Genomic DNA, 21,141 nt, shown 5'->3' on the forward strand with positions numbered 1-21,141 from the left:
GAGCAGAGAGAAATGGCTCAGAAAAGCTAACACTGCCAGGAATGCCGCTTCCCCTCCTGTCCTCCAGGCAAAGACCTCTCCTGCCCGCTGGCAGCCCCTGGGTGCCCAGGCTTCTGGGAGGATGCTCTGCCCCCAGCACCGTCATTGCTCCCAGCCCACCCAGTGCTCTCTTCCTCCATTCCCCCACCTAAGAGGTTGAAACTGCTACCTTTCCACAAAAAAGATTCAGTTTTGATGAAGCACTGTTTTCCAGGGTCATGTGGAAATAATCCTGACCCATTCCCCTTGCAGCTCAAATACTGAGAAACTAAAGGGAATTAAAAAACAAGTTATTTGATTTTTGCTGTTCAAACGGAAAGAAATGCAAAAAGAGAACAACCAACTTAACTAGCTGGGCGTGGGCAGGATCTTTAAAATTCTCAAGTTTGGGCTATCACATCTGGTATATTAAACCTGACACTGTCCCTATAGTAAAGCCGTTTCCTTTTAATCGTTCTTTAGAAAAAAACAACAGAACAGCAAATTAAATGCAATCCTCTCCTCGGTTCTCAATTCCATGCTATTTCAGTGTTGACGAATCAGGTCATGTAATAATAAAATTCCTGCAGAAATATGATCTTAGCTGTGTAACCTTCAAATTGCAGTTATGCTGCTGTGTGCATTTAATACTGTACTTGACATTCCCCTTTTCCATTTCACTTCTGGATGACATTAGGATCTGCAACAAGGACCTCCTTCAGCTCTCCCAGGTTACCATTTATTTCAAAGTATCCCCAAGGTCTCCAGCACCGTTTAGATCAAACTTGCAAAAGTCACTGGTACTAGCGGTTTTTGTGGGTCCCTTGAGTCGTTTCTGAAAACAGGTTCCATTGTGTTCATATTATGCTTTTAAATTTTATAGCTCATTTTTAAATTACATGTTAATTTCTAAAAATGTTAAATTGCGAGGAAAAGTTGGCAAAGACCACACAAAATCACAGCACTGTTCTGCAGCTTGCACATGTCTCTCCACAGTACTTCTGTGCACGGCTATACCCTTACATTTAAGTGCTCTGTATGAATGTGGGCCTGATCCTGCAGTGTGCCGAGGGTCTCATCAGAGGTGCTCAGTGTGCTGCAATAAATGACCCAGGATCATGCTTTATAAATCACAAACTTTGCAGGATCCAAATGGAAGAAAGAAAGGAAGGTGAGAGGAAAGAAAAAGGCAGTAGTAATGAAAACATCAGTAACAGAGCACACTCCCAAGTATAAATGTCTAAAAATAGGGATCAAACATCTTCAAAAATCAACCAGTCATTCAAGAGGTTTTTTAAAAGCCATCCTCCTCTCCAGGCCTGCAAGTCTTTAGTTTCCTCACTGTTTTTATTTGTTCTGGCTTTTCTACTGTGCTAAGTAACATGCAAAGTAAAATCAAGGGAAATCTGCCTACAGAAAGAAGCTAGAAAACTCCCTGTCCTGCCATTTCATCTCTCTTTCTCTCATTTTAATTTTTGCTTTCGTTCACCAAACGCAGCTCACCAGGCAGCGATATCCCAGAAAGTTGGAGTTTTTCATTTCCTTGTGCTATAACGACGCAGAACATTTTGTTCCTGCAGGTGACTGACAACAGGGCACTCGCAGAGCACTGCAGCCTGATTACAGAAAAAGTCAGCATTTTAGTGAGCCGTAAACCAAAGACTGACCTTGCTGCTCTACATTTACATCCAGTCTCACTATAAACATTATTACATCTTTCCCTCACAGGTTTCTGGAGTGCTTGTTGCAGTTGGACTGTTGTTTCTGCACGTGTTTGCACAACAAATACAGATAGGCAAGTCTGGGTTCAGTTATCATGTCACACAGAGAAGCTGCTGTTAATGACAGCATGCCAAGGCATTCATGAAAACTTGTTCTCCAACACGGATTTCTAACTAAACACTGAACCAAGCCTTTTAGTGGTCAGCTGAAGACACGTATTTGACCAGTTATATGTATTTATATATTACGCCTGCATGAGAATTAATCTGAACTGAAGTTTTCTGCCTTAAGTGAACACATTTGCGTATGTCACATTATAGACATAAGCCTATCAGCTTACGACAGAAACACACACGTACGTGACATATCTGAGTACAGCTGCACCCTTTCCCGGCCACTCATTCTCCCGGCACCGGCCGCCCACACCGCCTCCCGCAGCAGCTCCCTAGCTCCCCAGGCCATGCTGCCGGGGCGGGACGGGGCAGCCAGCAGCACAGGCACTGCACCGGCCAGGGCATCAGCTCAGGCTTTGCTGCTCCTGCCCCAGCACCAGAGCTGCTTCCCACAAGCTCGCAATAATCGTGCGGAGGTACAAAACTCGGCTGCTCTCCCGACAGTCGGTTATATTAGCCTGTCCTTGATCTTTACATGGGATTTCCCAGTTGCGTGAAGCTAGAGTAGCATATGGTCCCGTGTTTATAAGCATGCTAATGACTGAAACAGGAAACTGTACAACCCACTTTCCATATAAACTTTAAACTGCAATTTCTTGTTTTTGTCACTGGACACTGCACTCGTACCGCGTTAATGTGGTGTGGGCTGCTGAGACGCACGTGGCCACGCTGGCCCCAGGTACAAGGCGAGCAAAGTCGCACTGATGTACCTGAAACCAGTGTCCAGCCCATAACATAAATCAGATTCAGTGAGTAAACTTTCTACTCACATTCTGCTAAGTTGCTTTTACAGGGAAGGACAACAAAGAATATGCTTCAACACCAATTATTGCCTGCTCCTAGGAGCACAGCAACCTTGCCAAATGTTTCTCAGAAATAAAATGTCATCAGTTTTCACTCTGTGCTTTTTGAAATACTACTCAAAATGACTTCATAAACGAAAACATCTAGGAGTGACTCCACAATTCTGCTTCAACCCCTTTGTGTTAAAAATTAGCTGTTTCACTTAACAAAAATTGCAGCGGGGAGCTCCTTTTAAGTTGTGGTATCTCCCTTAAAAACACACTTGCTGCTTTCAGGAAGGTACGAGTGTTACAGTCAGCCTTACCCTGTTATTTTGCTTAACCAAAAGGGATTACAGAAATTTTTGAGAACACAGATACAGGTTTGCTACACAACTCTATTGAGAACTGCCATCCTAGGCATTCAATTTACAGAGAAAAGAAAAAGGGAAAAAAAAAGTTCTTATTTATCACTTCCTATCTAACAATCATTTGAATAATGTCATCTATTTGTAAACAGATTGCATGAATGCATGGTAACTTGAAAATACCTGCTTTGTTCATGAAGGGCTCAATTCCCACATGCTATAACATCATCAGAAAATCATTAATGGGACTGTAACCTTATAGCTGAAAAAAGCCTATTTGTACATCATATTTCCTAAATGGGCACACATATATAGGAAGGATCGATCAAGCAATGTAGTACGTGCACACAATCTTTTTCTTTCTATCAGCAGGCTACTGCTTGTCTGCTTTGGAAGTGTAAAAAGAATAAAACTTCCCTGAGAACTGCTGGTGTGTTCTCATCAAAGGCCACAGCACTCCAAAATATTAATAAAGATATTTAAGAGCTGACTTAAATAAGATCTTAAGAGGAGTTCCAGGAATGTTAGTTATTAATTTTAAGGACAAGTATACTGGTTTTTGTCATTCCAGCCCAGCTTGTGAACTCACACAGTTGCAGCGTGCCTGTCTCAGCATTCTCATCAAAGACTGTATTTTTCAGTGCAGCTTGAAACTTGGGAAGAGGAACTTAATCTAGTAGCAAATTTGTTACAATTTTTAAAAAGTCATCATGTACATTTTTAAGTTATGGTATAAAAGTACAGAAGTTTACATATCTGAGCTGCTGCATCTGTTCTTGAATAACTTAAAAATAAAACTTGGAGGACAATATGCCCATCATGCAGACCAAAGGCATTTATTTGGTATGTTGAAAAAATAAAGCTGAATGAACAGAGTGTAAATTTTGAAACTTATTCACTGTGCTTGCACTATTCTAATCCTGAGGAGATTCTCTTTCTCTATGGGGCTCCCACTCCCCCCTTGGTTATCCCCTGACAACCTGCACACACCAGTGTCCTCCAACCCCCACCAGAGCTTTCAGCCTCCTGAAATCCTTGTGTCCCCTCCACAAGGACAAAAAAATCACATGAAGTGTGGCAGGAAAAAGAGGGCAAAGGCTGCAAACTTGAGAGCTGCAAAAGTGAGGGGCATCTGAACCTGCCTGCCAGGGAAGCCAAGGGGAATAAAGTACTACATCTAAATCTATATTAACTTTAGTGCAAAGCCCTCCAGTACTTTCCATCGATATTCATCCATCCCAAAAGCGATGCTGCCTGCCTTCAGTGATCCCTGGCACAATAACTCCCTAAGAAAGGCCCCCGGACAACGCAAAGGACTGCTATGGGTGGAAACTCTGAGATGCTAGCAGAGACGTCCAGAACTTGGAATGCAAAGCTTCATTTTTTTCAAAGATAAGGGACTGCCTTTGCCTTACGTCCCCAAAGAAATACAGAACAAGCTTTGTAAGAGGAGCCTTCCAGCATGTCCTGCCCCACAGGGACCTGAGCACGTCCTGATCTTGTCTCAATTTACAGCAATTTACTGGTGTGAACCAGGCAGTCCCATGTGCTTTCCTCTGTAACACAGCAGAGGATACAAATCATGCTTTTATGTTTTTATTGAGAAGATTAAAATAGTAAACTATGTGTAACCCTTCAAAAAACATTAAACCAAGGTATTTAGTGGCCAAGTCTGTGGCTCCTTAGCTCAGTGCACTGTGTCTGGAGAGCAGTGCAGAGACTGGTGTAAACAATCTATGTATTCCTAAGGGATGCATGAGCACCAAAGGGCCACGTGCTGGACAAGGCACTGAAGACAGAAAAGACGCGGTACAACAGGGAAAGGTGTTCATGTGCACTCCATCACAGGGCATATGGCTCATGTAAGTGCCACAAACAGCCACCTTGAAATTTCAAAGCCCTCCTCCTCCTCCCAGCTGGGGCCACGGAGAACTTTAGTCCCCCTCTAGTCCTCCCTTACCCTGAAGAGCTTTCTATTTTAGGCTTGTCTTACTGCTGACAAAAGCGGCCTGTAAGTGTCATTTCAAAAATCAGCCCCATGACTCCATTCAAAAAGCAAACCAGTTTCATTAGCAGTCATTAACAGCATTTAACTTCAATACTGAAGGTAGAATTTCTTCAGTGAATGAAAGGGTGGAGAGGAGCTACCCTCTCATACGAGACGATGGGCAGGAGTTATCTACTGTCATAAAAGGCACAATCAGGTGACACTTTCCACCAAAGCTGGCTGTATTAGAAATGATACAGAAAGAATCCCTTACCTGTCCGGTAGACAAAATTGCCTTCTGTCTCTGATGATGACGGAGACACCAATTCTTCCTCAAATTCATTGGAACTAAATGAACCAGAGTGATTCCTTTGCCTTGTTTTTTCCATCATAGCTGCATTAGTAGCCATGACATGTCTCAATGAGTCATTTAGGTAACGATTCAATAAGCTGCTTTTGTATTTGGGGGGTGACACATAATCCTCATTGGCACTTGTTTCTGGTCTCACTCCTGCTTTTATTACTGAACTTTCAGTTTTAATCACAGTGTGATGAACTGGTTTGTTATATCCCCCTTCATTCATATGGTTTCTTGGAGGATTTTCTCCATCTGAAGACAAAAGAACAAAGATACCGTAATACATCGAACACCTAATATTGAACAAGAGGCTTTCTCTACAGGTTTTAAATTGCTATAAAGATAACTAAAACTAGACAATAACTTTAGACTTCAGCATTAGACAACGATTTTAATTTTCTTCTGTTCACACATTTCTCACAGTAGTTCCCAGGGTTCTCAGATGTTCCAGCTATTCCAAATTAATTAACTGTAGAAAACAGTCTCTGAGTCTAATTTGTTCATGAGCAACACAAGGCAGATAGAAAAAAAAATGAGAAGAGCCCTAGATCAATGATAAGCATTTTAAAATCCGTGTGAATAAACTGAATTCTTGCTATCATAACTTGAAATTTGGGCCCCCTGAATACTATAGCATATTTAAGTGTATTAAACTATATTCTTTTAATTGTCCTGCAACTGATCTTTTAAAGGGAAGTGCATACCAAAGAAATTTGAGTACAAACTGAAATTGGGACAAAGCTAATTGAAACTGAGTACAAATTGAAACAAATTCTTCTAAAAAGTCATACAGGTTTCTGACAATGTTCTGTAGCATTTGTTCCTGTCAATGTATCTCCCTGTCAAAAATGACTAGAAAAAGTACCCATGTACATAATTAACACAAATGTTCTATTAAAAAATATTGGGTGCTATTAAAAAAATTCCTCCATTTGTTACTTTGGATAAGAAAGAGAATTTCAGTGCACCTTTTAAGGACAACATTTGCTGGCAAAATACATACAATAGATAACAATAATACCCTGTTTACCATATAATAAGCTCCACTGAAGTTAATCAGATTGTCTTGTTAATGATACGATATTGCTATAGCCCTTCCATCAAGGAAAGTAAAAGTCAAGAGGTCTCCTATTTCCTTAAACCAAGAAATATAATCAATTTTTTCCTTTAACACAGATTAAAGGAATAGTCTCATAGAATCTAATGAACTAACAATTATCTTTCTACTAACAGTGTTATACAAATATTTGCTAGGCAAATAACATGCAATCAGACTGTCACCCCAATTCACCAGTAACACCATCTCGCTTTGCAAGGCTGCATTGTAAAAAGGCACCTAATTCACAAAATAGTAAAGGCAGAGCCACTGAGTGTTTTGTGAGAAATCAGAGCTAACTTAAGAGTGCCTGATACTTTCAAAATATATTTTAATTGGTTTAAAACTGATAAAAAGAGCATCAACAGACCTTCAGAGCATGAGTCATCACTGCTCACGCTGAGTCGTTCAGCATTTCCTTGAACATATTTGTTGTACAGTTTTATTCGTAATGCCCAGCTAAGATCTGGTTGCCTGACAGTATTCTTCAGGCGACGTCTTGCATTGGCAAACCAGTTTGATACCTGCATATAAATGAATGTATTAGTTTTCCTTGAAAATTATGCAAATAAACAAAACTAACCCATAGAGTTTTCATGAGTTTTATGTATGCCCTAAGAAAATGGCAAACAAGGGAAACATGAACAGAAGCCCACGAAACTACCACTGAGCAGAGCAGGAACCTCAGACGAGGCAGCCCGTTCAGGCTTCCCATGTTTCACAAGTGTTAGCAAACCCTCATTATAAACAAGGTTTTTAATAAGGTATCCCAAAATACTCATTTTAGATCAATCTTTTCTTTTATTATTTTAAAGATAATGCCCTGAATTTTCAATATGAACCTTCAATATATTACTAACATCCTAAATTAAAACTAATAGCTGATGTTTGGTAATTTGCCTTTGACATTTACGTAGGCTACAATAAGGCTGCCGAACAGAAAAACTCATTCTGAATTTGGTTATATAAAAGCCAAAATTCTCCCTCGTGCTTTATCAGTACTCCAAGTCTGACAGGTAGTGGGTATCAGGAAAGTCTTACACAGAATGAAATGTACTTTGAGTCACTGCAGAAATCAACCATATGCTCTACAGAGCAGCAGCTTTTATGAACTCTTTCTGTTGTGGAAATGCTAAAAACCAGTGAAGACGCAGACTCCTCACCAGGTGACTACTAAACAGGAGGCTGGCTTATCTTCCTTCTCTGCTGCAGAGCATTTTCCAGCTTGACATTGCAAAATGGATACAAGTTAGTACCCTTCTAGCATACAGGGTCACCACAAAGTCAGGCTCAAACAGAAGGATTCACATTGCTTTAGGCACCAAGGGAGCGGAAGGGGCACAGTACAGTCTTCTGTGCCAGCAGTGCTAATCAAACCACCAAATGTTATGTATGTATGTACTTGCAGCAACTTTGCATTAAAACACATCTGAGAAAATGCTGGCCTTGATTCTACCATAACTTAAAAATACATAAAATAGGAAATACTGATACTGACAGAATGACCTTACCATAACCTTATTACGAGCAAGAGCACAGGCAAGCTACCTACATCTAACAATATTTGTTTAATGATAAATCAGGTCTTAAAAATGCTATTTACTTCTTGCAGGAGTGAGTGTATTTTGACATGACCTCTGCAAGCAGGAGGCAGAGCAGCATTACTTGCAAAGGAGAATGTAAAGAATGTCGGGAGTCTATAGCCCCACTCACATCTTTATGTTGTGAGAGTGCACAGTGAGGAAGCTGGAGACCTGCAGCCATATTCAGATCTGGGAACAATCACACCATTTAATTTATGCTAACCTGCAAAGCAAGCTAACACATGTTTTATCAGTACATGCTACCCCACCTACTAAAGAGCCAAACTGTAGACCTCAGTGTTGGATTTTGGCCCTAGTTTTGTCAACTGTCTATTGTAGCTAAGGTTCTTTAAATCACATAGTATTTGGCCAATTATTCTGGATCGATAATCTCTTCTAGGGCAATTATGAGAAAAATAAACCCTATTTGCTTAAATGAAAAACAAAACTTCAGTTCAGAATTCCACTCAGAACCTAGCAGTAGCACCTTAAGCCTGTCACTTTGATTTTACTTAAAATCACATTTACATGAAACAGGGTTCCACCGAAAATACAGTGAGCCCTGGATCAGCGCTCAGGCGCCAAACACGTAACTTTACAAACCATGTCGTTTACTATGACAGGTTAGAAGACCAAAACTGTAGCTGGCAGAAAAGAGTGAGTAGTTTTCATTCTCTTCCAAGGCTACTTGTTTATATTCATCATATTGACAGAGCAACCATTATAGTAAACCAGAAAGGGTGGGCTGGAATCCATCCACTCTCTAATGCCATTAACAAATGCACTGCAGACGGCTCAGCTGAAGCAGCAGTCACCTGGCTGCTGCATGATTTAGTGTAACTCTGAAATCAACTGTGCAATGATAGAGATGGATGAGTCCAGGGTCCCACTGAACAGTACAGCAGTTACTGCAGTGTCTTACAAAACTGACAGCTTTCTAACCTCTCACGAGAAAGACTTCATTATGCTCCATTTCATTACATATTGAAATATTTCATCAGTGAATTGCCATGTACAGAAAAGAAAGATAGGGTAGTATAAGTGTGACTCATACATAAAAGCAATTAAATTTAGCAGGAGTGATTTTTGCATGGTACTCTTGGTTTATTTTGGGCTCATTCTTCCCATGCCAGTGCTTTGCTTTCTGCATATCAATACGAAAAGATGAGTCATATTTTAAGTCTTCTGCTATGAGAAGAGAAAACAGTAGTATTTGATCATTATCTCATAATGAGATAAATGTATTGCGCCCTGTCTTCGTGCTCTTTATGGAACACATCATCTTGAGTGCCATCATGTGGCATGTACAGGACACCCAGTCAGTGTGGGTTTATGAAAGGCAGGTCATGCTTGACTAACCTAGTCTCCTTCTATGACAAGGTGACCTCCTTAGGGGATAAGGGAAAAGCTGTGGATGTTGTCTACCTGGAGTTCAGTAAAGCCTTTTAAATCATTTCCCACAGCATCCTCCTAGAGAAAGTGGCTGCTTATGGCTTCGACGGGCATGCTGTTCACTGGGTAAAAAATTGGCTGGACAGCCTGGCCCAAAAAATGGAGTCAAATCCAGTTGCTGGCCAGTCAGAAATGGTGTTCCCCAGGGCTCAGTACTGGGGCCAGTTCTGTTTGATACTTTTATTAATGATCTGGACAAGGAGATCAAGCGCACCCTCAGTCAGTTTGCAGAGGATACCAAGCTGGGGGAAATGTTGATCTGCTGGAGGGCAGGCAAGCTCTGCAGGGGGCTCTGGACAGGCCCGACTGATAGGCCAAGGCCAACTGTACGAGATTCAAGAAGAAGTACCGCGTCCTGTATTTGGGTCAAAAAAACCCCACGCACAACCCCCAGCAGCGTTCTACTGGCTGGGGCAGAGCGGCTGGAAAGCTGCCGGGCAGAAAAGGCCCTGGGGGTGCTGGCTGATGGCCAGCTGAACACGAACCAGCAGTGTGCCCAGGTGGCCAAGGTGGCCAAGAGCATCCTGGCTTGTATCTGAAACAGCGTGGCCAGCAGGACAAGGGCAGCGATCGTCCCCTTGTACTCGGCACTGGTGAGGCCGCACCTCCATACTGTGTTCAGTTCTGGGGCCCTGACTAGGAGACAGACACATATGTGGAGCGTGTCCAGAGAAGGGCAACAAAGCTGGTGAAGCCATAAACTTGGCAGTGCTAGATTAACAGTTGGACTTGGTGATCTTACAGGTCTCTTCCAACCTAAACAATTCTATGATTCTATGATTATGAAAGAACCTGAAGTCAGCATTTACAACATAAGCCCCTGCTAAAGCACAAAGCAGCAACTCACTCCAGAAACTCCTACCCAAATGCAATTACAACCAGGCCCATTAAAGATGAAGAGAAGTTGGACAAATTCACTTCAGAGATTTTTAGGCTAGATCTATGGTGTGGTATCTCTGGGTGCTTTCCTGCTCTTGGCCACTGGTGTATGGTGCTGGAAAAACCTGATCTCTAAGACATCAAGAGATTCAACATCTCTCCCACTCTTCAGTCTTGGACAGCCTCCAGGTGTGTGGACTGGAAGAGGCTGCATGGCTACAGGCTGTACCAGACAGCACGTTCACCCTGAACTCCAGCCACAACCTGGGTTATTACAAGCTATTCCTAGCTCCTTTAAAGCCAAGGACGCTTTTGTCACCAATTTCAACCAGCCCCAAATGTTACCTTGTGTATCCATGTGGTGTTTAAAAAGTTGCATGCCTGCTGCTGTGTCCCACGCACTACAAGTGCCGGTTTCCACCACACTTAAGCTATTACAAAAATAAACAACGAAAGCTGCCAAAAGCCATCCATCCTTTATCACGGTCCCAAGTTACACTACTGTGACCTCCAAAAACAATGAAAAAAAACCAAACAATGATTTACATACAAGCCAGGGGGAAAATTTTTTTCTCAGAAACTCCCCAAAGAACTAAGTATCTTGAAAAAACACATGATGAAACTCATTATTCTTGTAAAGTAACAATCATGTAGCTCTTCAAGAAGTAAAAAGACAAAACCCAAAGAGAACAATAATGGATGTGCTCTCCAGCATTCGTATTTTTCAGCAGCTCAACCATTCCCAAAGAGCATCAAGTACTTATATCGGCATCGTGAAATATTGTGCCTCTGGCTTTACTTCTGAAGAGATTCTTCAATCTTATTGTAATTTGTTCTGCTTCACTGCTTAAGAGCGGTCAAAATTTCAGAAAAGGAACCAAAATCAATCGGTTCTCCTCCTCCAGTAATCCAGATATGCCTTTATGAATCTGAATGCTATTAAATCCATAGCAGCACATGACCAATATATTAATCCTAGTATAGCAAAAAACTTCTCTTCAACAATATGGCCATTCATATTTCTTTCTGGAAGGAATATACAACCATTTTTCTTTTTTATTTCACAGGAACATCTTAACCAAAATTTAAAATAAAATAAATCAAGCACTGTGGTAATAATACAAATGAAAATGTAGCATATTAATAGCATATTAATAGGACAAATTATTGGATTCTGAATTGGAATCTAATTGGAGTAAAACATAAAATGCCTTTTCAAACTATATTGCTTTTTTGGTTTCCTGCTTTGGCAGTTGGGGAAGAAACTTTGGACTGTTGGACTGAAAGCTGCAATAACATTTGCTTTGATGACTCCCGAAGACCTTGTTGGCCTGCTCAGGAATAAGTCAGCCCAGAATTTGCCCCAGGTTTTGCTACTACTTATTAAGAAGTATGATGATTTATGATTCCTGAGAAATCCTGCCTCCCTGAAAGGGTTTGACTTTCCTTCTGCAGTGCTGCTGGACGTGCAGCTGGAACTGCCGATTTGCCATCCCACTGCACCCAGGAACAGGGGGTGAAGCCAAAGTATCAGTGAGGTAGAATAAATTCATTTAAAATCAGCCAACCGGGTGATAACAAAACTAATAAAAAAAAGTTGTGGAGAATCTGACATGCAGATACTGTCCTAGTAATAACAGCAGAAAATAGGGCTCACCTCCCTGCCTCATAGAAGGGTTGGTTTTATCTATGCCACAGTCCTGCAAAAGCTCCCTTGGACAGATGGTACGTGCTGGAATAAGGTTCAATAGACAAAAAAAAAAAAGCACGTGGAGAAGAGTTACAGCTATATTATCAATATTACTGTGACCAACATCATCTTCCAGGCAGCTGCTGAAGACCTTTTTCAAGGTCAGCAGTCAGGTGAAAAAAAAACCAACCCCGACCATTCATTCCCTAAACAGCATTTTGGCAGAAACTCAAAGGGATTTTCAACAGTATCTTTTGCCTTCCCTAGGGCTTCCAACAACAAGGCGTCAGCACACGAGGGATGCTGAGAAGAGGTAACAGCTGTCAGCAGACAACAGCCTCCACAGGAGTGGAAAGCTGTGGGGGCAAGCGCACATTCCCGCCAAGAGCAAACACCATGGGACAGCACTGAGAAATGGAAGAAGAGTAGGAAATACGAGACAGGTCAGTGAACATGAAGGCGTGTAACCCGGAGAAAACATCATACACTGATTCCTGGTTCTCCAACAATGTCTGGTGTTACTAGATTAGAAAAGCAGTCACAGGGGACCCTGGCTGATGCTTTTGCAAAGTGCCCCTCCTGGGACAGAAGCAAAGCTTTCCAACAGATACCACAGCCCAGTCCTGAGCCTGTTCTTGGTTACACCACTCAGCCTTTGGGGAAGCTATTTCAGATGTACCCAGTGTGACTGAGATCACAGCCTGGCGCTTTCTCTCTCACTCTCATTTGATCTGGATTACAGTCTTGTTCTTTCTGGGCATCCAAAAAGTAGATGTGGGGTGTGTGTTGTTTTGTTCTTCCAGGCTCAGGAATTACTGCTGGTGCCAGACATTATGTATTTACCTCTCGTACAGATGCTATCATATTCGTGGATTAAAACAGCATTGCACTCAAATGATGGAAGAAACATCTGGGGTTTCTTTTTGATGGTGTGCTTCTGTAGATGAAGATAGATGTGCTGGTTTGCACAGCTCTTTCAAATATTATAGTTCACAGAAATAAGGCTGGTCAAATACCTCTTCAGCATAAAGCTACTGGAGTCGTGGGGGTCTAACAGAGATAAATGCAGCCCTGCATGATTCTTTTAAATTTTATTCTACACCTTAAGTAGACTGTAAAACTCTCTGGAGCACTGGCCATGTCTCACTTGGTGCTTTTATAGAGGACAGCACAGCATATCCCACCAGGATTTATCAAAGCTGCCACGAGAGAAATACTGCAAAAATCCACCAGTTTTTTCCCCTTGTCTGTTCGTTCTGAGGCAATTATAAAAGAACAGGACAAGTCCTCAAGACTTCATTAATGTGAAAGTATCCCAAAATACATTCTGGATGTATGTTTTAAATCTCATGTAAAAATACAGGAATATTCTAAAAGCCACAGTCTAATAAACTACTATCAAATTGTGGCATTGAATGGATAGTGCTTATGCAATCATATTTTTAAAAGTCTGAGCAAACCTTTCATGTATATTTTTTAAAAGCAAGAGAAGTTGTTTTAACTATATCTTCCAGTTACAACTGGCATTTTCTGAGACATTAATATTATTTTTGTCAAAGTTGTAGTGTTTTTTCTAGCGCAATAGTTTCACAGCGAGGTACTAAAGTGTAAAAGTTTCCCATTTTTCCATTACTAGGATCAAAGTTCATAGCAGAGGCTTTTTTGAAGGAGCACTCAAAATAATAATGCTGAATTACCACCTTCTTTTCCTAGTACTTCATGTTATTTTGATATCTTCATGTCCTTTGCAAAGTGACACATAATGTGTTAGGCAGAGCACTGAGGACTCAATCCTGCAAACACATGTGTTTCATTTTATGCACCTAGCAGTAGCTTGCAGTAAGGAAATTAGATTATTCACAATGCATAAATCTTTGCAGCATCCAGACCTGAGATAGCATCACTCAGCAACCGATAGCATTTAACCACATATTTCAGTAGAGTGCCAGATGGCGAAGAGAACAAAGAAGTAAGATTTATAAACATTTGCAGCCAGCTTTATGCCTCTTACTGCAACACAACTGCCAGTCATTTCAGGGCAGTTATACCTGAGAGCAAAACAACTACTCCCCATGTCTAATTACACTATAATGATAATTTCTGCAAGATGGCGAAGCACCGTCACTGCACGTTGAGCCACAGCACACAGTGGGCATCACAACACGAACGTCTGTGCAACAGGTGATGATTATTATCAAAACAATGTCACCGTTTCCATTCTATCCCATTTTCAAAAACGAAAAGAGTAGCTCCCTGCAACTTCCTCAACAATTCCTATTCTGTGCTGAAATCTCCCATGACTGATTTTTTTTTTACCTGAAGATTTTTAAAGACTACGCAAAAATCTTTCCACTGTATTTACGAGCAAGATTAAAGAATGAGGACATCTTTTCCTAGGAGGGAAAGCACACACTTTTGCCGATTGCCTTTAGCGCTTCCCCAGCCAGGATAGCCCAGATGTAGGAATTCCTGTTTGGGGGACACAGCCCTGCTGAAGGGGGAGCCCCGGGGAGGGCAGAGCGAAGGATGCGCACAGGACCCTGCGGGATGCACCGATGCCTCCGCCGACCCCCAGCGCTGCCTCTTGCTCAGCTCACAGAGGGGCTTCGGCTGATGTTGCCCCTGTCCCTCCCGTCCACTAAACGCCCGAGAGCAGCCGCCGGAGGTGGGGTTGGGGGTTCCCTTACCTGCACCAGGGTCATCTGGGAGCCGAGGGCCAGCAGAATCTTCTCGGTCTTGGTGGGGTAGGGGTTGTCGCGGTGCTTGTAGAGCCACTGCTTGAGCGGCCGCGCCATGTCCTGCAGCGCCTGCCGCTTGTGCCGCACCTTCCCGCCGCTCTGCCGCGCCCTGCCGCGGAGAAGGGGCGCTGAGGGCCGCGGCCGGGGCGGTGGGCACCTCCCCGGTGTCCCCCCCCGTCCCCGGGCACGGCGCCGAGCTCCCCTGAGGGGCCGCCGCTGAGGGTGCAGGAGGCGGGCAGGGATGCGTGCCCTGCCCGGGGGGGGACCCTGCTCGGGGGGTGCCCCAGCCCCGGGGTGCCCCCTGCCCGGGTCTGGCCCTGCGCGGGGGGAGCCGACCCCCATCCTCGCGGGGTGCTCGGGGACTCCCCACGGCCGCCACCCCCGCCCCGGGCCGGCTGCTCGGGAGAAGGCGGTGCCCGCGGCTGGCCCGCACCGCCGGTGGAGGGGCTGGGGGAGAGGACGCAGCGCCGGCCCGGCCGGATCCGCCGCGGGGGTTTCAGCAGGGCAAGGGCTCCGCCGGTGCGGGGTCTGAGTATCCCGATGCGTTCGGTGCTCGGCATCTGCCGGGCGTGTGCTCGCTCTGCTTACAGAGGGGCTTCCCGGGGGGCCAGGGCCCGCCTCGCACGGCCCCGCCGCGCACCGGGCGCAGCCGGGAGCAGAGAGCTACGGCTGCGGGCTGCCCCGGCCCCGCGGCCGTATTTATTTGCCAGTTACGCTGAGCGGTACCCGCGGCATCGGGCACCTCCCGGCTCATTTCCCAGCGAGGAGCCGGCGGCGAGGAGCGCTCCCGGCAGCGGCGGCGTGCCCGCTCCCCAGCGCCGCCGGCAGCCGCACCGAGCAGCGCCCAAAGCCCCACACGCCCGCCGGGGAAAAGAGGTTAACGGGGGCAGTGAAGCTCGGGGCCCGCTAAAAAAAACAGGAAAAGAAAACGGTGTTTCTTTGTGAAAAACGGTCCGGAACAGAAAGCGAGTGAACGAAGCCAGAGGAACCAGGAGGAAAACCCGCCGGGCGGGCAGCGCGGCGCGGAGGCTCCGGGCGGCGGCGGCAGGGGGCGCCACGGCGCCGTGCCGAGACGGGCCGGGCCGGGCCGGGCCAGGCCGAGCCGCGCCGGGCCGTGCGGGGCCGCGCCGGGCCGAGAAGAGCCGAGCCGCGCCGTGCCCTGCCGGCCGCGCCAAGCCATGCCGTTCCGCGCCGGGCCGGGCCGAGCGACCGCGGCCGCTGCCTCGTCCAAGGCTCCCTCGGCAACCCAGCTCCGCCGCGGTCGGCTGCTGATAACATTTCGATGAAACATAAACCTGCGTCCTACCAACCAGCACCGCCGTTAAAAGTACGAGCTGATGCAATCGTTAAGGTGGAAATTCGGCAGTAAAAACAGCTCCTCGGGACTCCTCGGTTTCGGTGCCTCCTGACCGTGCTCCTTAGTCTTTGCTTTGTAAAGCTGACCCGAAATGTCTGGCCCGCGCTCGCCAGTTCAGCCGTTCGAGCTGACAACGCGCCGGAGCTGACACGTCCTCTCACCGCCTCCTACTTCACCTGTTCCAGCACACACAAAAAATCAGACGCAGGCGGTTCTGCCTCAGCTGCCTTTTTAGCAAAACCGACGCTAACAACACCCTGCCCGGCCCTCGCCTGGCACCGCACTAGTCCGCTTTAACTCCCATCCCAGGGAATGCACCGACAGCGCAGCGTCTTCCCGGCCGCTCGCCCAGCGCGCTGCGAGCCGGCCGAGCCGGCGGGGCAACTGCTGGGGGGCCCGCTGCGCCCGCCCGCCTCAGCCCCGGCCGCGAACCGGCTGCCCCGGCCCCGCCGCCGCTCCGACCCCCGGTTTCACGCGTTCCGCCTCGCGCCTCCGTCTTGGGGGCTTTAATTACATGAAGCGCCCGACCAAACCGGACGAGCCCCGGTTTCCCCGGTTTGTTTGTGTTTCGAGGCAGAGAGGGGGAGGTCAAACACCGCCGGACAGGAGCGCTCTTGTCTGGCACATTCCAGCCCAATCGGACGCCTCCGCATCACCTATTACCGGAATTTCCCACCGTGGCTGCGGAGTAAGAGTCCCAGAGAGTACGGACCCGGGGTGTGGGGGAGGACCCATCTAGAAACCCGTCTCTCAACCCCAAACCGGCTACGCGGCTGCCGGGAGCGCCGGCAGTGGCATGCAGGGCCGCCCCGCGGAGCCGGTGCGCGGCGCGGAGACGAGCGCACGGCATACCCCGTCCGCCGGTTGCGCAGGCTGAGGCTCTCCTTGATGGACGGGCTGTCGGGGAGCAGCACCTCGGCGTGGTGCGGTCCCTCCACCACCCCCACGTAGGGCCGGCCGCTCCGCTCCCGCTCCTTGGCGTCCTCCTCGAAAAGCACCTGGCCGCTGAGCTTGCTGAAGACGATGGTGTTCATGGTGGGGGGCTGGGGGCCGCCGTCGGGCTGGCCGCCGGCTCCGAGGTGCGGGGGCTCGCTCTGCGCTGCGGGGAGGCGGCAGCGGTCACCGGGCAGCCGCGCCGAACCGCCGAGACCCGCCCGGCGCGACCGGCGGGGGGGGAAGCGCGGAGGCACCGGGCGCCGCCTGCCCACCCACCGGGGGAGGTGGGGGGCTGCCCGCCCCTCCCACGGCTCGGCCCGGTCCCACGCCCCCCCCCCCCTCAGCCCGCTCCCGCGGCCCCCTCGGCCCGGCCCGCTCCCACGGCCCGGCCCGCTCCCACTCGCACCTCGCCGCCAGCCTCCGCCGCGCTGCTCGCACCGTGTCGCAATAGTTCGGAGCGCGGGTTTTCGGTTGGTTTGGTGTTTCTCTCTCGCTTGCGCTCTCTCTCTCTCCTTTTTTTTCCCTTTTCCCTTCCCTTCCCCTCCCCTCCCCCCGGAATGATTTTCCCCTTCCCCCTCCCCAAACGGGGAGGGAAACAAATTGTTTTTAACGACCACCAAATGCGCAAAGCCGGCGCCCGGAGGCACTGCCGCCGCGCAGCCACTCACACTGTCGGGACCGCCGCTCCCCATCCCCCCGGGGGGGGGGGGCACCGCCGGCGAGGGGACCCCAGCAGCCCCTTCAAGGGCACGGGCCCCGCCCGGGCAGCGCGGCATCGGGGGGCGGTGCGTGGAGGGGCGGTAGGAGCCCGGCGAGGGGCAGCCGAGGGGGAGGCAGTGCACGGCTGGGCAGTCCCCGGTGTGCATGGGGGGGTCCCCCGGGAAAGGCAGCTGAGGGCACCGGCTGGGGTTGGGCTGCCCGCGGCAGCGACCCCCGTCGGGGGCGCGGGATGGGCGAGGGGCAGAGCCGGCGCGGCGGCGGCGGTGCTGGCAGCCGCAGCCCTCAGCCGCTCATTAATGCTGGCGTTTAATGAAGCTGGACCGGGCAACATCTCCCCCAACTCTTCTCCGTCTCCCCTTGTGGGTCGTCGTCCCGTGTCCGTGTCCCGTCCGTCCCCCCGTTCGCCTCCCCTTACAAGGATTATAAATCAGACCGCAGTCAGAGCCGGAGGCAGCCTGCTCGCTTTAGCATCCTCGCTCCTGCGGACACACGGTGCTCCGCCGCCGGCGAGGTCTGCGGGCGCCCCCGGCCCGCTCCCACGGATGTGCCCTGGCCCCCCCGGCTCCCCCGGCCCCGCATCACCCGCCGCCCTGCGGCGCAGCAGCCCAGTCCCGGCAGCGCCGGGCTTAACATTTCGGTTACTGTGCGCAGAAACGAAGAAGATGGCCACAGTCAATATTTACAAGGATGTAATTCAGACGTTACTTGACCGCCGCGGGTGAGCGGGGAGCAGCCGTCTGCGCCCGCGGGCCCGGCGGGACGTGCGCGGCGCGGACCCCCGTGAGCGCCCCCCCACGCCCTCGAGGGCACCTCGCTTCCCCGTGGGCTGCTTGTCCCCGTCCTTGTCCCCGCAAGCCTGACCCCAAAGGACCCGAGCCTGCATAGCCGCTGCGGGCTTTATCCCGTCCCCTCTCCATCATCCTGGCCTCGTCCCTTCCCGTCCTGCTGGGCCGCGGAGGCCCCCGCGAAGGCAGTACGCGGTTCTCCGCGGACCTGGGCACCGGAGCGGCGGGGACAGACGGGCTGGGGGCTGCCGCCTTCCCGGCCCCGGGGCAGCGGCGGGGGCAGGTACCTGCTGCGGGCGCGCTCGCTCCCGTCTGCGGCGGGGCGGCTCCTGCCCCCGGGCACCCCCGCCCGCCCGCCGCGTCCCCCCTCCCGGGCTCTGCCAGACCGTTTCTGACCCGCCATGGGGTGCTCTCTGCGACCTAGCCCCCTCTCTGCACCCCTCCGTGACGTCATGGCCGCTCTTTGCGACGTCACACAGCCACACATGTCCGGGAAGGGGGCCCGTGGAAGAAGTGCACCCTGGCGTCAAGGACCACCCACCCTTATGGGTATGATTTCTCCGCTTGCTGAAGGGAACCAGAAGGGAGGGTGGGGAAGGGCAATGTGCTGAAGGCACCCTGTCAGGGAGAAAAACCGCTGTCACTAGGGTGGGCAAATCCCCCCCAAATAACTTGCTGCCAGTCTCTGGCTGAGAAAACAAAGGATAGAAACGGGTGTAAATGACCGCGGGAGCACTTCTGCATGGCTCATAGGGACACCGTGGGACAAAAGCCTCTTGCCAGTCTGTGCTAACGTGCTTATTAGGGGCTTGCTGCAAAACACGCAGCTCCAACCATTGCCATGCCCAGTGGAACGGTTTATGACCTGGGATGTGGTGTTATAATTATATCACAGCAAAAGTAGACTGAGAAAGTGACAGGCTTGATCACAAACAAGCTCCTGAGGGCTCTCGCTCACTCCAGATAAATGGAGAGGTGATCTCAACCATTTGCAGCCTTAGACAAGTATTTGCCCTGTTGTCGTCGTCCGTCCGTGTCCCCCCCCATCTGCCACTCCCAGCCCCTCTGGCACGGCAGGGGCGAACCCCTCTGGCTGGGCTGGCACAGGCTCAGGCTCCCAGCTCCCGAGGGGAGTCACAGATGGGGCATGGCAGGTTTCCGTGGGGCCTGCAGGTTGAGGCAGACTCTGGAGCAGGGTCAGCCCATGCACCGGCAGGGTACAGAGCAGGTGCCCTTGGAAAGACTCTCTTCCTGCCTGCCTGCCCGCAGTGGTGGGATGGATGCTCGTTCTCTGCCTTGTGGGTGGCTCAGGAGGAACCTGGGAAGGCAAAGGTAATCCTCTCCCGTGTCTTCTGATGATGGTGCTGCTGGAGCTCAGGGGATCATTGTCTGCACTTGCAGGGGATGTGGCTGTCCTTAAGGACATCCGTGGTCCCCAGGAGTGGTGGGGGTGCGCGCTGCCCTGCATGCCCGCCTGGCCAGCGCCGGGCAGGGCATGGGCACCCAGGGCAGCAGGTTGCTGACGGCCTGGCAGATCCCACACCCACACCCAGAATAAATCACAGCAACAAGAGCTGAGGGCAGAAATCAGCATTTGGAAAGCAGCTCTGGAAAAAACCAAAAGTCTGTGCGGGCAGGCGCTGCCAAGCGCGGCAAGGCAGCGGCAGGAGCAGTTGGCACCATGGCGCCTTACAAGCTTCTAAAGCAGCGAGATCTCCGAAATCATCACATGTAAATCTCACACACACCCGCCCCCTCCATATTTTATTACTTAGATCACAGTTGAAAAGCTTAAATGAAAACAGGGTTTCTATTTCCAGAGCTTGTTTAACATCGTGAATATGATACAAACTGTGGGCTTCATGTTTTTAATTAAGGTTACTTACCCGGCCATGCACGGAAAAATAAGTCAATAGCTGCTGGCCGCATACTGCGGCCTGCTGCCGGCTCCCCTGAGGACGGTGCAGCACTGACTGACGGGAGCACCGGGGCTCCCATGCATCCCGCAGTGGGGCAGGAGGCCCAGGGTGCAGGGGCAGTTTGGGCACCTGCCGGTCTGGAGCTGCAAGAAGCTCCTTGCCAGTCTTCGCAGCACCTCTGCCAGTCCATGCCCACGTGCCCAGCCTCAGACAGCCAGTAGGCCGGTCTGGCATGCCAGTAAGCAGCAACAAGGCACCTTTCCAAGGGATATCGTGCAGAAAGAGCCTAAAAGTGGTGCTCTGGGGCCTAATCTGTCTCACTGGAGGAGCCAGGAAAAAATCAACCGTGCTGTCAGCTGAGAGGAGAATTTGCTCCCAAGGCTGCAAGCAATGGAGCTCCCCAGTGCCAGCCCTGCTCCAGCCAGCGGAGAGGCCACAGCCCCAGCGCTGCCTGAGGTGGGCGGCCATCGCGCACAGCCCCCTGGCACTGCCAGGGCAGGCTGGAGCGCGGCGCTACCTGCTCCCCCTTCTCCACCCAAGAGCAGGGGGCAATCCAAAACCGCTCTGGTAGAGTTCTA

At 49.4% G+C, this 21,141-nt stretch overlaps 1 protein-coding gene across 2 annotated transcripts in view; it reads right to left on the reverse strand.

Moving 5' to 3' along the window:
- The window catches only part of MKX (mohawk homeobox), a 48,853-nt gene extending 31,190 nt beyond the window's left edge, over positions 1-17,663 (reverse strand). The window contains exons 1-5 of one of the 2 annotated variants that reach the window (XM_056337899.1): positions 17,546-17,663; positions 17,056-17,302; positions 14,796-14,955; positions 6,875-7,028; positions 5,325-5,660 (exon numbers count right to left, since the gene is read on the reverse strand). In XM_056337899.1, coding sequence (XP_056193874.1) covers positions 5,325-5,660; positions 6,875-7,028; positions 14,796-14,955; positions 17,056-17,237 — 832 coding nt within the window. In that variant the 5' untranslated portion in view covers positions 17,238-17,302; positions 17,546-17,663. Of the gene's footprint in view, positions 1-5,324; positions 5,661-6,874; positions 7,029-14,795; positions 14,956-17,055; positions 17,344-17,545 lie in introns of those variants that run through there. The other variant, XM_056337900.1, reaches the window with a different exon arrangement.
- Between the last annotated feature and the right edge of the window lie 3,478 nt (positions 17,664-21,141).

Source organism: Falco biarmicus, chromosome 4, assembly GCF_023638135.1.
Source record: "Falco biarmicus isolate bFalBia1 chromosome 4, bFalBia1.pri, whole genome shotgun sequence".
In the NCBI taxonomy this organism is placed as follows: Eukaryota; Metazoa; Chordata; class Aves; order Falconiformes; family Falconidae; genus Falco; species Falco biarmicus.